At 40.2% G+C, this 14,174-nt stretch overlaps 1 protein-coding gene across 8 annotated transcripts in view; it reads left to right on the forward strand.

Moving 5' to 3' along the window:
• The window catches only part of AHCYL2 (adenosylhomocysteinase like 2), a 164,078-nt gene extending 150,554 nt beyond the window's left edge, over window positions 1–13,524 (forward strand). For 4 of the 8 annotated variants that reach the window (XM_047694584.1, XM_047694585.1, XM_047694587.1 and 1 more), the window contains exons 12-17: window positions 24–118; window positions 6,636–6,734; window positions 8,420–8,488; window positions 8,591–8,669; window positions 9,950–10,070; window positions 10,459–13,524. In XM_047694584.1, coding sequence (XP_047550540.1) covers window positions 24–118; window positions 6,636–6,734; window positions 8,420–8,488; window positions 8,591–8,669; window positions 9,950–10,070; window positions 10,459–10,465 — 470 coding nt within the window. In that variant the 3' untranslated portion in view covers window positions 10,466–13,524. Of the gene's footprint in view, window positions 1–23; window positions 119–576; window positions 664–6,030; window positions 6,124–6,635; window positions 6,735–8,419; window positions 8,489–8,590; window positions 8,670–9,949; window positions 10,071–10,458 lie in introns of those variants that run through there. The other 4 variants (XM_047694580.1, XM_047694581.1, XM_047694583.1 and 1 more) reach the window with 3 other exon arrangements.
• Window positions 13,525–14,174: the final 650 nt, after the last annotated feature.

Here is a 14,174-nt window from a genome sequence, read left to right on the forward strand (position 1 = left end):
TGGATATCTCTTCTATTTTTAAGGTAACAAGAATGTGGTAACCAGAGAGCACTTGGACCGTATGAAGAATAGCTGCATCGTTTGTAACATGGGACATTCCAACACGGAGATTGATGTGGTAAGATTAAGAAACTTGTTATTGGGGGCTTTTTATATCTCTCATTCCCAAGAAATATAAACTGGAAGAGGAAAGAGAAGAGTCACCAGCCATCCTAAACATGACTGTCCTAGCAGAGCTGTCCACAGTCTGTTCACTTACTAGCCCTATGACCTGTGCTTGTGGATACCATAAAGCTTCTTCATCTCAATCATTTCAAAAGATTATTTTCTTCCACTCCAGCTTGATGCCTACTTACACTGTAAGCCATTTCATCTCTCATCTCATCTCATCTTTGGTTCTCTGATTTGATTATATTCACCCTAAAATTATCCAATCCAACATAACACTCAGTCCTACTATATCACCCAAGTAATAGTTAAGAGAAGCGTTATTTCTTTCTTTTCAGACTTACCAAAGTATCTTGCAGTGTGACTTTCACTCTGGTTTTAAATTTTCATGGCATTTTTCTGGCACAGCTGTATTTCTCTCTGGGTAAATGGCTCAAGCAAAGCATGCTTTCATCTGCCCTGAGGGCTGCTCTGATTGAGCTTCAGCACTGCCAGGTAAGGATCAGTTGATATATTGAGAGTCTGTTGGATAATATCTATTTTAAATGGTTTCTCTTTTTAACTCTGCTCTATTCTTCTGTTATTAAAAATAGCTGGAAAAACAACCTAGCAAAGCCTCTTCCTACCCTTGAGGTTTCTGAGTGGCATGGCTCCATTACTCTTGTCTTATCAGGTTATTTTGCTTACAATGAATAATTTTGAATAATTTCCTTTTTCCATATTGAAATTTAAATACTGAATGGTTCTTTTGTTGTTGTTGTTTAGTTTCACTTATGTGACATACTGCCCTTTTACTAAATAGTCAAAGATATTAGTATTTCTTTTTTTTTTTTTTTAAAGATTTTATTTATTTATTTGACAGAGAGAGATCACAAGCAGGCAGAGAGGCAGGTAGAGAGAGAGGAGGAAGCAGGCTCCCTGCTGAGCAGAGAGCCCGATGCGGGGCTCGATCCCAGGACCCTGAGATCATGACCCGAGCCTAAGGCAGCGGCTTAACCCACTGAGCCACCCAGGCGCCCCGATATTAGTATTTCTAAAACTATCTAGCACATGATTATCCTTTTCTCAATTAATCTGCTTAGAGAGCCCCAAAATGGGAAAAAGTTAAGGAAACTAATCATGCTCTGATATCTAAAGAGAAATCTTCTGAGTAAGAGAAGGGGGAAGGAATTTTCTTTCCTAAACCCTCCAGCTCTTAAATAGAAACAATTCCAAATATAATCATGTAATTTTTATATTTTTACCTTATCTCATTTCATCCTCTTGACTGTCCCACAAGGCATTATTCTTTTCCCTGATTTTCAATCAGAAAACTAGAACTTAAGTCCATTGTTCAGTCATTGATTCAAAAATTAAATGGGATTACAAAATTCAGGCTTTTTTTTTTTTTTTTTTTTTACTTCTTGTCCAGTTTTTGTTTTGTTTTGGTTTCCTGTACATTGTACTATTGCCTCCTTGTGATTTCTAGGTAAGCTTCGATTTGTGATGGCTCTCTCTCCTCTAAAGCAATCCAGACATAAGTAATCCCAGGATAAAGGCCAGGACATTATACCTTCAATCATAAATATTTATTGTGTGATTACTGAATGCCAAGTGCTGTTCTAGATTTGTGGAGTCAATGAACAGAACAGGCAAAAATTCCTGCCCTCAAAGAGCATACATTTTGGAGGAACTTGAGTAGCCATGTGGATTTTTAGGTGAAGAATATTTTGTGAACAGCCAAAACAAATGCCCTGAGGCAAGAGTGTGCCTAGTCTGTTTGAGGATCAACAATGAGGCCAGTGTGGTTGGAGCAGAATGAGTATGGGGCAGATTAAGAATGGAAGGTGAGGTCAAAGAAGGAATGGACCAGATCTTATGGGGTCTCAGAGGCCATTATAAGAACTCCTGATTATATTCTGAGAGAAATAGGGTACCATTGTCAGATTTATAATAGTCTGACTTCCATTTTAAAAGGATGACTTTTATTTTAAAAGCAAAAGGATCACCCTGGCTGCTATGTTGGTACTAGATAGCCCTAGTTTTGCAGGTATTCTAGGTAGCTCCTGGTATTCTAGGTAGCTAGCCAAGGGCCATGTCTTAATTCTCTTTGTGTTCTTCTTAGCAGAAGGTATATGACTAAACTAAATGGTCCAGAAAGGGAGAGGCTCAGAAGGGCTTCAGAAAAGTTAAGTTACTCAGTCTTTGATGGTAGTGTCACAGGACATAGAAAAATGAAATTTAAGGAAATAGCAAACTCAACTAATAACTGAAACCACAATGTTCATTCACTGTTTAATTTGTTTTGAATAATTGCTCTGTTCTGTGCTGAGTATTTATTGGCTGAAGAAATAGTGAAGAACGTCCCTGCTCTTGTGGCACTTAGATTCTAGTGCAGGACACAGACAATAAACAGATAGTTTCATCAGTTAATGCCTAGGATTGAAGAAAAACAGCAAGGTGGGGTCATTGAGAATGATATTTTAGCTAAGGTGATCAAAGAAGGTCTCTTTGAGACCTTCTCAAAGGTCTCAAATGAGATAACATTTGAACAAAAACCTGAATGAATTGAAGGAATAAGCCATCCGAGCATTTTACTCAGGGAGAATGGTGTGTAAAAGATGCTGAGGTAGAAAATGCTTGATGTTTGAGAAACAGAAAAGAGGACATTGTGGCAGGAACAGAATGGGCACAGGGATGAGAATAGCGGCAGCTGAAGGAGGGTAGTGGGTTATGTAGTTCTTTGTAGGTCACAAAAGGACTTCAGGTTTTATTCTGGTTACCAGGGAAGCTGTTGGAAGCCATTCCACGGGTGCCTATCTGGCTCAGTCAGTAGAGCACGCGACTCTTGATCTCAGTCATGAGTTTGAGCCCCACGTTGGGTGTAGAGATTATTTAAAAAAAAAAAAAAAAGGAAGCCATTCCAATGGGAAAGTTTTGACCAGGTGACTGACAAAATCTGATTTGTTTTAACAGATTACTCTGTCTGTGATATAAAGAAAACACTTCTGGATTTGAGTAGTGATAGGGACAATAATAGGATGCCCTCTCCATATTTCCAGTGATAGAGAGTGGTAGCTCAGATGACATGGATAAGCTGTGGAGATGATGTGTTGTGAAGGTAGGACAGTTGGGATTTGCTAAATGGCTTGGATGTAGAGAGTGAAAAGAGAAGAAAGTCTCTATTAGTTATCTCAGTGAAACAGTAAAGGAGAGTGATTCAGTATATTTTTCCAGATATTTTTAGCAATCAAAAATGTAAGGGTTTTTAGTTTTGGGGGTTGTGTGTGTGTGTGTGTGTGTGTGTGTGTGTGTGTGTGAATTTATAGTTTTATCTAACCTTGAGATGTTGACTGTTGCATTTTTAGAAAGGAATAGCTCATCAAAAGAGTTGGGCATTTAGAAAACTGCATTTTTTCTGAGAGATATTAATGCTATAACACTAGCAAACCTGTGATAGGGATTGTGCTCTTAGCTGCCTTTTGGCCATGTCTTTCTTTCACATGTTTCCTTTTCTCTTGAAAACAGACTTGCTTACCCATATTGCATCACCTAGATGGCCGGTGTGAATGTAAGCTTCACAATTCAAGTGGCTAAACCATTATGTACACATACTTTAAAAGTTCTTACCAGAAAGAATTAGAACCTGAGACTTGCTCTTGATTCTGCACTTTGCAGGACTAGAACCACAGCTGTTCTCCCTGTAAAAAACTGATATGCACTGTCCACAATCATATACTACCAATTTGTGCAAGCTAATAATTTACTGTGAGATGTATACCTTGTTTGGGAACATAGTCTCCATAAGGAACCTTTTTCCTGGTAGATTGCTTAGTGATTATAAATCAACAGAAAAGACATTGGGATGTTTTTAGAGAATTTTTTTTTTTTAGATTTACTTATTTTTTTGAGAGAGAGAGAGAGGATATGTGTAAAGTGGGAGGGGCAGAGGGAGAAAGAATCTCAAGCAGACTCCGTGTGGAGCTGGATTCGGGGCTTCATCTCATGACGCTGAGATCATGACCTGAGCCAAAATCAAGCATCAGGCACTTAAATGACTGAGCCACTGAGGCACCCCCTTTAAGAGAAACTCTTTTTTTTTTTTTTAAGATTTTATTTATTTATTTGACAGACAGAGATCACAGGTAAGCAGAGAGGCAGGCAGAGAGAGAGGGAAGCAGGCTCCCTGCTGAGCAGAGAGCCCGATGATGCGGGCCTCGATCCTAGGACCCTGGGATCATAACCTGAGCCGAAGGCAGAGGCTTTAACCCACTGAGCCACCCAGGTACCCCGAGAAACTCTTATAAAACTCTGCTGGTCATAGGAAATCCTTCTCTCAAGGAGTGTAACTGTTTAATAAACTTACTAGGTTATGGAAGCTGCCTGGACAGTGCTAGAGATAATGTAACTTAGTTTCTCTTCAAACCCTGTTTTAATTGACCTCATGTCTTTTGCTAGCACCACAGCCATTCCAGTGCTCCAACAAAGCATCGATCATTTTATGATGTTCAAAAAGTGTCCCTTCTTTGATTCCACAGTATCTTTTTCTCCTAGGGAAGACTTCCTAAAACAGGAGACTCCATGATGAAAGTATCATGGTGTCACCTCTTTACTCCCAGTCACCAAGATTGCATGTACTCTGGAAGATTAAGAGTATGAGACACTAAGAACTTGAACTACTTTAAAGTTCATCATCTCCATAAAAAAGATACCAGTGTCACCAAGCACTGTCTTTTGGCTCTACATGGTTATTGCCCTCCATGTTGTTATTTCTAAAGGCTAAGGGATTTACCTTTTATATCCTTAACTTCCCAAAGTGGTCTGTTCGCTCAGATTCTTTTTAAACTCTATTTACAGTGTTTATTTGTTTTAAAAAATTGAATTCTAACTTTAATATTTGCTTAGTATAAAAATTTGAGCAAGATAAATATGTTTAAGGAAGGAAGTAAAACATTTACAGAATCGGGGTACTAGTATACTGTTCTGCAACTTTATTTTTTCATGTAACAATAATGAATGGTTTTCATGTTAACACACATAGATCTTTTTTATATAAGAATTTCATAATATTCCATTGTATGAGATTATCTGGATTTACTTAGCCATTCCCTTATTAAATTACATTTTTTTGCTATTATAAATAACACTGGATTGAACATTCTTAGGCACTTATATTTCTGAACTTGAGCAAGTATTTCTATAGGATGGAGCTCTACAGATGAAGCTAATTGTCAGAGATTAGGTACATACAAAATTTCATTAGCTACTACAAAATTGCTCTTTAGATAAAGATTATACTAAATTATGAAACTTGACATCTCAAGACATTTTATATTTCTCATTGCCTAATAAAGAAATGGTCTAAAAAATGGTCTAGATCATTAATGTGTCCTAAATATACTGAAATATAATTATATCTGTCTTTCCCACTAGATTGGTAAGGAAAAGTTGATACAGTCCCTGTCCATAAATAGCTCACAGTCTAGTTGAGGAGTCCACGTTCTCATCCGTAATAGTGTCCTTTACTACATTGCCTGGAATATAGTATGTACTCAGCAAATGATCATTATATAACTAAAGTGTTTCTCTGTTTGTCTGGAGACTACTGTTTGACAGAACCTCTCAATTTTAACCAACTGAGCCAATGGATGGTTTCAGAATATGGACTCCTTTTCTATTTTAGGCATGGCCTATTGGAAGAAGGAAGTTGTTATCTTAAGTCTAAACCCTGTGACTGTTACTTGATTGCTGCTGTTAATAAACTTAACATTTCTTCTCTTGTTCTCGGAATATATACAGAAATGGAAGGAGGGTGAGCTGTTGGAAGCTTTACTCTGCCCTTAAGCATTTCTCTAAAGCCTACCTCCTCACATTTGCACTTAGGTCACAAAGCTTCTGTAACTTTAGGGTGAACCACGGTCATTGAGAAGGTGGAACCTGGGACACGAGGACATGAAGGCAGAACCTTGGGCCCCAGCATGCTATATTTAGGACAACCAGCCTTCTCTAACAAATCCCACTTAGCTCTGATCCTCCTTTTTGCTGTTTCTCTTCAGCACTTACGTATTCTGTTTGTTCTGTATTAATTTGCACTTGTTTGCATGTTGCTTTATAAGTATTTTTGAAGGCTTTTCCCCCTCACATATGCATTGTTTTGTGTCCCCAGCTAAAGTAGGAGCTTTTTGAAGGCAGAAACCATGTCTGTGGTTTCTTTTGTATTTCCCATAGCACCTTTTACTGTGCTCAGCAGAGAGTGGGCCAACACTATATGTTTTGGAATGACATCCTGAGTGATCCCTCCCTGGCTGGGCCTTAAGATTAAATTCCCTGACATGGAACAGTCCTAACCAACCCGGGACAGGTATTCTCCATCTGGCATGTTAGTTGCTTCTTTCAACTTGCTCTTTGAAATGGCTCCCTTCAACATCTTTCTGTCCATGAAGTGGGACAAGTCATGGCTGATGATATGTTTGCTGTATGTGTTCCAGGCGAGTCTGCGGACCCCAGAACTGACCTGGGAGCGAGTGAGATCCCAAGTTGACCATGTAATATGGCCTGATGGCAAGAGGATAGTATTGCTAGCAGAGGTAAGACCTGAGACTGGTAAGAGAAATTCACCCCTGACAGGAGAGACTGTAATACCCAGGTTCCCTCCTCCACATGTTCTCTTACATTTTCAACTCTTCTTTGGTACAAGCTCAACTACTTTACCATTGGATTTTATATCTAATTGTGAAATGTCTTTTCATTCAGCAATTAAGAAACTATTTTGGTTCCTTAGTTTTCACCAATTATCCTGTCTCTCTCTGTCACTCTATATACAGATTGAGTCAGATAATGACTATTACTGTGGAAGAATTAACAGATAGAACCAATGCCACTTTGAGTGATGCTTACAAAGAGATAATGTCATTTGTGGGATGGCTTAATCAGTAAGCACAAAGCAGATATTCCCGATGGTTACTAAACCACCTTAGGCAAGCTCTGGGAAGGTCATGTCTTTGGTGATAGATTCCATGTTTTTGAGTGACCATTCCTCTGAATTGAGCCAGATGTGTAGTAGGCACCCAGCTATATATTGGTTGTGTGATTAATACTTCCCTGTCTGGGCCTCTTCTGGCTCAGACTTATTCTTCACTTTCATTCCGCTTAGCCTTCCATGTCAATGTTTGGCCACTTTTCCTCTCTTGAAAACTTCTCTTCCCTAGTCTTAGATTCCTGACAGCAATATTGATGTGCCCTCCTGTTCTGACCTTGACAGTTTCTCTTCTTCAGAGAAAGATACCAAAATAACAAGGAGGATAATAATACTTTTCTTGAGTTTTGGTATTCTATCAGTTTTCTTTCCTTTTTTTAAATTAAAGAAACTGAATATGAAAATATGAAAGATAATACTGTCTTCACCTAGGGACCCTTAAATTTATGTTTGAATATCCTCCCTGTTCTCTTTACCTTTTTTCACCTTATCCCACTTTCTCAAATACTTTAGGGCATCTGTAAAGGGACTGGATTATTTCTTCATAAGAAAGGAGTGTGTACCAGGGAAGGGATGGACAGGTTGTTAATTATTCATTAATTGCTTTGATATCAGCCAGCTATCTGGTGACTTATTTCCAGTTGCCCTGGGAGGTCCCGTCTAGTAATTTTGGTGACAAAAGCAAGCACCACAGTTGGTTTTGGCTACTCTGTTTGAGCAAAAACTGTGGTCAGTCTTCCTGGGAAACAAAATAGGATAGGATAGCATTCTCCAGTAGTCTCTACCTCTTGTATCCTCTGAGTCACCCAGTAGAAATACGAGACTACCCTTGAATTCAGGAGAACCAAACTAAGGAAGAAGCACAGAAATCATCACAGCTTCCTAAATCCAAAAGTATCTCCTCTCACAACGCGGAGAGGTTGCCCTTGGATTTGACTACATCCTTGTTTACAACAATCTTTCAAAGGAATGCCAATATCTCAGAAGGAGGATACTCTGTCGCAGAAAGTAGAAATATGCCCTTCCTTGGCATAAGCCTCAGTATCATGTGACTATCTCTATCCTTTTTGACATAATCCCAGAGATCTTTTATCTGTTACCTTCCGTCATATTTTCCAGAATTTTTAAATTTCACTTAAATGTCAGTCAGTTCATTCCTATTTATTGAACACCTGCTTTTTATCCAGCAATGGTAGTTGGGAGGTATTTGGAAAATGGCAGTTATGCTCGTCCCTCACTCCTGAAAGGCTAGAGACTTTGTCCTAACCCATCTGTGTCTTAACCCTTGCTCTCTAGGGCCGTCTGCTGAACCTAAGCTGCTCCACAGTGCCTACATTTGTGCTCTCAATCACCGCTACTACTCAGGTAGGGCCACCAGACGGGAAAGCAGTGGGCTGGAGAGGGTCATTAGACCATCAGCGTTTCACATGATATGGCACGTCAGCATCCATCTCTCTGCTTTTCTAGGCTCTTGCCTTGATAGAGCTTTACAATGCTCCTGAGGGTCGTTATAAGCAGGATGTCTACCTGTTGCCCAAGAAAATGGGTAAGCATGCGCTCTTCCATCCCTATCCTTACTGAAATAGTTCAGAGCCAGAGCTAAATGAACTTCGTGGCACTAAATTTCTTATAGATAGGGGGGAAAAATGATGTCTGTATCTTGCAGAGTAGTAGCTAGGATTCCTAGGTTCCCTTCCTAATTGATTTATCACATTTTCCATGTGAGTTGCCCTATTGAAGTCATTACATTTTGCTATGATTTGGTGTACCTGTCTGAATTTTAAGGATTTTCTGTCTTAAAGTATCTTATAAGCGAGTCTCAAATGAGAAAAAAAATCTTCGCCTAACAAAGAGGACTCATCTTCTACCTTGTGACATCTGACTTACTCCATTTCTAGGCTACATAGCCCCTTTCAGATTCTCCTCAGACCAAGAAGACTTCTCATACTACATCTTCTCACACAGACCTCATTGTCCCAGGCCAAAGGAAGGACTGAATAGCTTCTGTTAAGACTGGTTATGTGGGTGTTTCATATAGGAGAAACGTTGAACTGTCTTGAATTTTTAAAGAACCTGCCTCAAGCACCTGAACTGCTAGAGTGTGTTTATAAATTCCTGAGGCAAAGATCAGGGAATAAATCAGCTTCTAGTTTGCTTTGCTTTAGCCCGAGATGCATAGCGACTGTTAGAAGTTGACATATTTTCCCTTTAATATATCCTTTGGGAGGATATAAAAAAAAAATAGGACAGTCAATGTTTTGACTGAATGTATAATGAAGTTAGGAAGACCAAACAAGTACTTGGAAAATTACATAAAATTCTGAATAATATGTATTCAAGTAATAGAATGTAAATAGAAACCCATAAGAACTAAGGATACTAAAAGCAAAGCAAACAATGTAATATCATTATTAGACATTCCTTTCCAACATCCTCAAGTGTTCATTTTTCTGAGTAACCCGAAGTACAGAGTTTAAGTAGAAGTAAAGTTTGAGTTTCCCATTTTTTAGTCCCCTGCTATCCTATCCTTTCTTTTAGATGCTAAGGACTATTGCTTCTTTCACATTTCCCTTACCCTTCTGGGGAGAAGGGAAGCTTCAAGGATGAGACAGCTAGTAAGAAAGAAATGTTTGGACTTTAAAAAACACTTGGCTGGAAACCGAAACAGCTACTCCATAGAATTCTGGGCCCATGAACCAGTTGAGCATTTTTCTTTCAGTTCTGGGAATTAGAAGGTGTCTTCCAACTTTTTAAGGCCTAGCCTGGAGAGAACAGCAAGACAAGAGGTATGAATGTTTATACTAGGGCTTCTGTGGTCTCTTCTAGATGAGTATGTGGCGAGCCTACACCTGCCCACCTTTGATGCCCACCTGACAGAGCTGACGGATGAACAGGCCAAGTATCTGGGACTCAACAAGAATGGGCCCTTCAAGCCTAATTATTACAGGTGCCTTGGGCCCCCCCAGAAGACGGGAAGCCTGGGTAGAAAAGAGCTTTCTGTACTGGAATTGGTCTTTGCATCTTTCACATTTACGTGAACTCAGAAAAAGAAAGCTACTCCCTTTCATTGCCACCCCCAAGGGACTCTTTGAGGCCTTCTTCAGACATTAAATAGTGTTTCCTTTTCTGAATTTGCCTTTCTCCATTTCATCTTCTTGATACAATTTTTACCTCTTTATGGAGAAATACTGGGCATGACCAAGTATCTGCCCTCATCATACACCCCAGAAAAGTCCCTGCCTCCTTGCTGCTCTTTCCCTTTAGGTGAGCTCTTCATGTCCCAGCATTCTCCCAAACTGATAACATTACAGTCTCATCTTTCTTTCTCCCTCTAGGTATTAAGTTCCTGTAATTCAAGCCAGAAGAAATTTTAAGGAATAGAACTCCAAGTCTTTTCTCCACTCCTATACAGGAAAGAACCCAGCAAACTGCTTCTCCAATCAGCTGCCCGCCGTGCTCACCCTATATGTTAGGTTATTTATTTATTAAAATCTAGAATCCTGTGCCTGTTGCCTTGGCCCAGAGTGTGGTTACTGCCCCGAGGGCTGTGAAAGCCACAAAGGACAGGCTGAGGAAGGAAAGCTATGGGGTAATCCTTCCCAGTGCATCTTCTGCATCATTCCCCATTGACTTGGAATCCTCAGCAATGGCCATTTGTCTCTTGTCCAAGTTCAGGAGTTAGTCCAGGGATTCCAGACTCCTTGTTCCCTGGGGTTTTCTGGAATAAATTTCAGCAGCTGCCTTTCTCAGCTTTGGCCCTTACCCAGGTGAGGCCTTTTGGAAGCCACTGAATTAACATGGCCTGGGTTCCCAGCCTTGACCATCACTATCACTGCCTTCTTTATAAAATGACTAGGAAGGAAGGAATGTTATGGCTTTGGCAAGCTACACCAAGAACTTAGCTATGCCTGTGCTTCCTGGGAGTCTCCTTCCTTACTGAAGACCCCTTTCTTCCTTGAATATTCACGTGTGTTTTAACACTTTCTGGTTCCAAGAGGAATGTGCCTCCATTATTTCCTCAGCAGCTCTGGTGTTTGTCAGACATTGTTTTTGCCATCTTTGTAACCCAAGTAACCTTTGCCCAGGAAGTGAGGGCCAGCCCCACTGGGATCCATAGTTTTACTTGTTCTTTAACTGAACAGTTTCCCAGGAGGTTCCCTCTAGACTGACACTGTCTCAGAAAAGGAGAGCTTGTTGTGAAACTCTGCTTCCTGAAATTTCCTCTTATTGTCTAAAACTGCTTTTGAAATGGAACAGGGAAAGATGTACTTTCCAGTGGATTTGGGGGTGGGAGGTGTAGGGCTTTGGAAGTGGAACCAACCATTCAGGCCCACAGCCTGACACTCTAAAGAAGTAGAATGTATTTGTCTCCTGGGAAGGGCTTTGCAGCTTACCTGGCTAAGCTATACAGAGATGACACTACAAACTGTGTCCAGATGATTAAAGCTAGTTTGACTAGTTTGAACCTCCTCAGACATTCATTTCTTTGGCTGTTGCCATTGATGAAACTGAGATCTGGTATCTCTATGATTTAGTTTGTGGTTTTTCTTCTCTACTGGGGTATATTTTTATGTTCCTGCCTCTTCCATCTTAGGATTCTATATTTCAGAGGTGGTTTCTTGAGTAACTCCAACATTACAAAAAAAACTAGTAATGTGAGCAGCGTGAAATTTTATGTCTCACATAAGAGTTGGATACCTTTTGGAGACTGACCTGTTGGTCTTAAGGGTTTCATTGGCATCAGACTGAGACTGTTTCTAAGAGTCAGTTTGGGGTGCCCCTAGAAATCTTGAATGAAGTGAGTCCCTTTCCCACCTGACCACCTTCTTTAACACTCTCAGGTCTGTTTGCTTGCTTGTTTGTTTTCCCATTTTTTTTCCTTCGCTGGTCTGCCTCATAGTCTCAAGACCAAGGTGACTCAAGGAAACACCACCAGGCCACCCAGCATCATCCCACCCTGATTCTCCTCTCCTGCCTCCACCTTCTTCAGCTTTTCCTGGTCTTCACATATACTTTCAGAGCTAGTCTGGAAGTGACCTTCCTTTTGTAGGTAGAGAGGTGGGCTTTGGGTAAATGGCTATTTGCCTCATTAAGTAGTATATAGCCTCAGCCCATTATGGGCTGGTCCCTTAGAGGCTGTATGTCTTAGCACATAGTGGAAAGGTGCCACATACATGGCTATATTCTTTCATGAGGAAGATTGTAAATGCTGAAAATTCCACGAGGCCACTCAATTCTTCTTTTGCCTACCCAGTTCTGAGTTTTGTATTAATTAATTGGATCTCTTTCATATTAATTAATTGGATACAGATCTTCATAACTCATCTTATATCAAGGGCAGATTCCATTAGGCAGGTATCTGGACTCTAGCCCTTTATGTTTTTAAACCAAAAAATCATAACCTGCTGTTTCTCAGTAAAGCCTGGCTCTCTGGAGCAGTATTATTACGTACTGATCATGACAGAGCATACCTGCCTTGCTATAGTAAAGAGACCCATGGCAAATAAAAAAGGAGACACCTAAGTTGCCAGTGTTGTTGTCCATGATGAGATATTGAGATATATGCCTCTGAGTTTCAGATGACCTCTTTTCCTTTCTCTCTGGGGACCCTATATTAGCAACCGTTAAGAAGTAGGAGGCCCAGGCCTCTTGAGTATTTGGGTTCTATCTTAATATTGGAATTTGGTCATTCCCTCTACCCTTGGAACCAGAACAAATCTATCTTCTTCCCTCAAGCTCTCACCTGAGATGCATCTTAGGGAAAAAAGACTAATTATCTGTTTGTTTATGGCCCTGGCAGGTGGGGATACTTACCATTTTCTCTATGATGAACTTGTACTAGTTTTCAAGGTCTTTTTTGCCTTCTTAATGGAAAATCAGGGTTTGGTTTTTTTTTTTTTTCCTCATTAAAAAAGAAAAAAGGTATCTGGTCTACCTTCTCTGTCTGCCCTCCTACCTCCTCATCCTACCCTCCTGTATGAGCACGGCTCCCCATGGCCACATACTCCTGCAGAGCTTTTTTGCTGCTTGGCTTTTCTCTGAACAGATCTGAAACTGCTGCTCCTGTGGTTTTCTCAAAATTAACTTTGTCATGGTTTTAAAAAAAAGAAATCAAAATGCATTGTTGCATTACGCTTTTTTAATAAAGGAAGATTATGGAAAGAAAATAGGCAACACCAGCAAATTATACGTAGACGATAAACTAAACTATATATATAATATATATATATTATATATATAATCATCTAGTTCTCATTGTCATCTTACTGAAAGGAAATAAAACCTCTAAGAATCGCCATTTCTGAGAGGCTCTTGGAAATCTTTATGTCTAAGTGATTGTATTAGATCAGCAATAATGACTATGTAATCTCAAAAGATAAATAAAATATTCTTAAAATGGATTCTTGTCTTGAGAGTATTCCTTGCTTCTGCGAACTATGAATTCAGAGTGAGAGATGTTTCTTTTTTTTTTTTTTTAAGATTTTATTTATTTATTTGACAGACAGAGATCACAGGTAGGCAGAGAGGCAGGCAGAGAGAGAGAGAGGAGGAAGCAGGCTCCCTGCTGACCAGAGAGCCCGATGCAGGGCTCTATCCCAGGACCCTGGGATCATGACCTGAGCCGAAGGCAGAGGCTTTAACCCACTGAGCCACCCAGGCGCCCCAGAGTGAGAGATGTTTCTAGGCAATGGGCTGGAGAGCCTGCCGCAGGACAAGGATGTAAAAAAGCATCTTACCAATAGGCTACCAATAATGTTTAAATGTTTAAACATTTAAATGTTTAAATGGCCTTAGCCTTGGGTCCCTTATTCCATGGCGGGCCTTTCCACTAATATCTACCCCCCAACCTTCCCCCTGGTTATGTGTGTAAAGAACCTGCTTTCTGGGGCACCTAGGTGGCTCAACCGTTAAGCTTCTGCCTTTGGCTTAGGTCATGATCCCAGGGTCCTGGGATCTAGCCCCAGATGGGGCTCCCTGCTCAGCGGGAAGCCTGCTTCTCTCTCTCCCTCTGCCCCTCTCTGACCCCCTGTTCATGCTCTCTTTCTCTCTC

This window comes from Lutra lutra, chromosome 11, assembly GCF_902655055.1.
Source record: "Lutra lutra chromosome 11, mLutLut1.2, whole genome shotgun sequence".
Taxonomy (NCBI): Eukaryota; Metazoa; Chordata; class Mammalia; order Carnivora; family Mustelidae; genus Lutra; species Lutra lutra.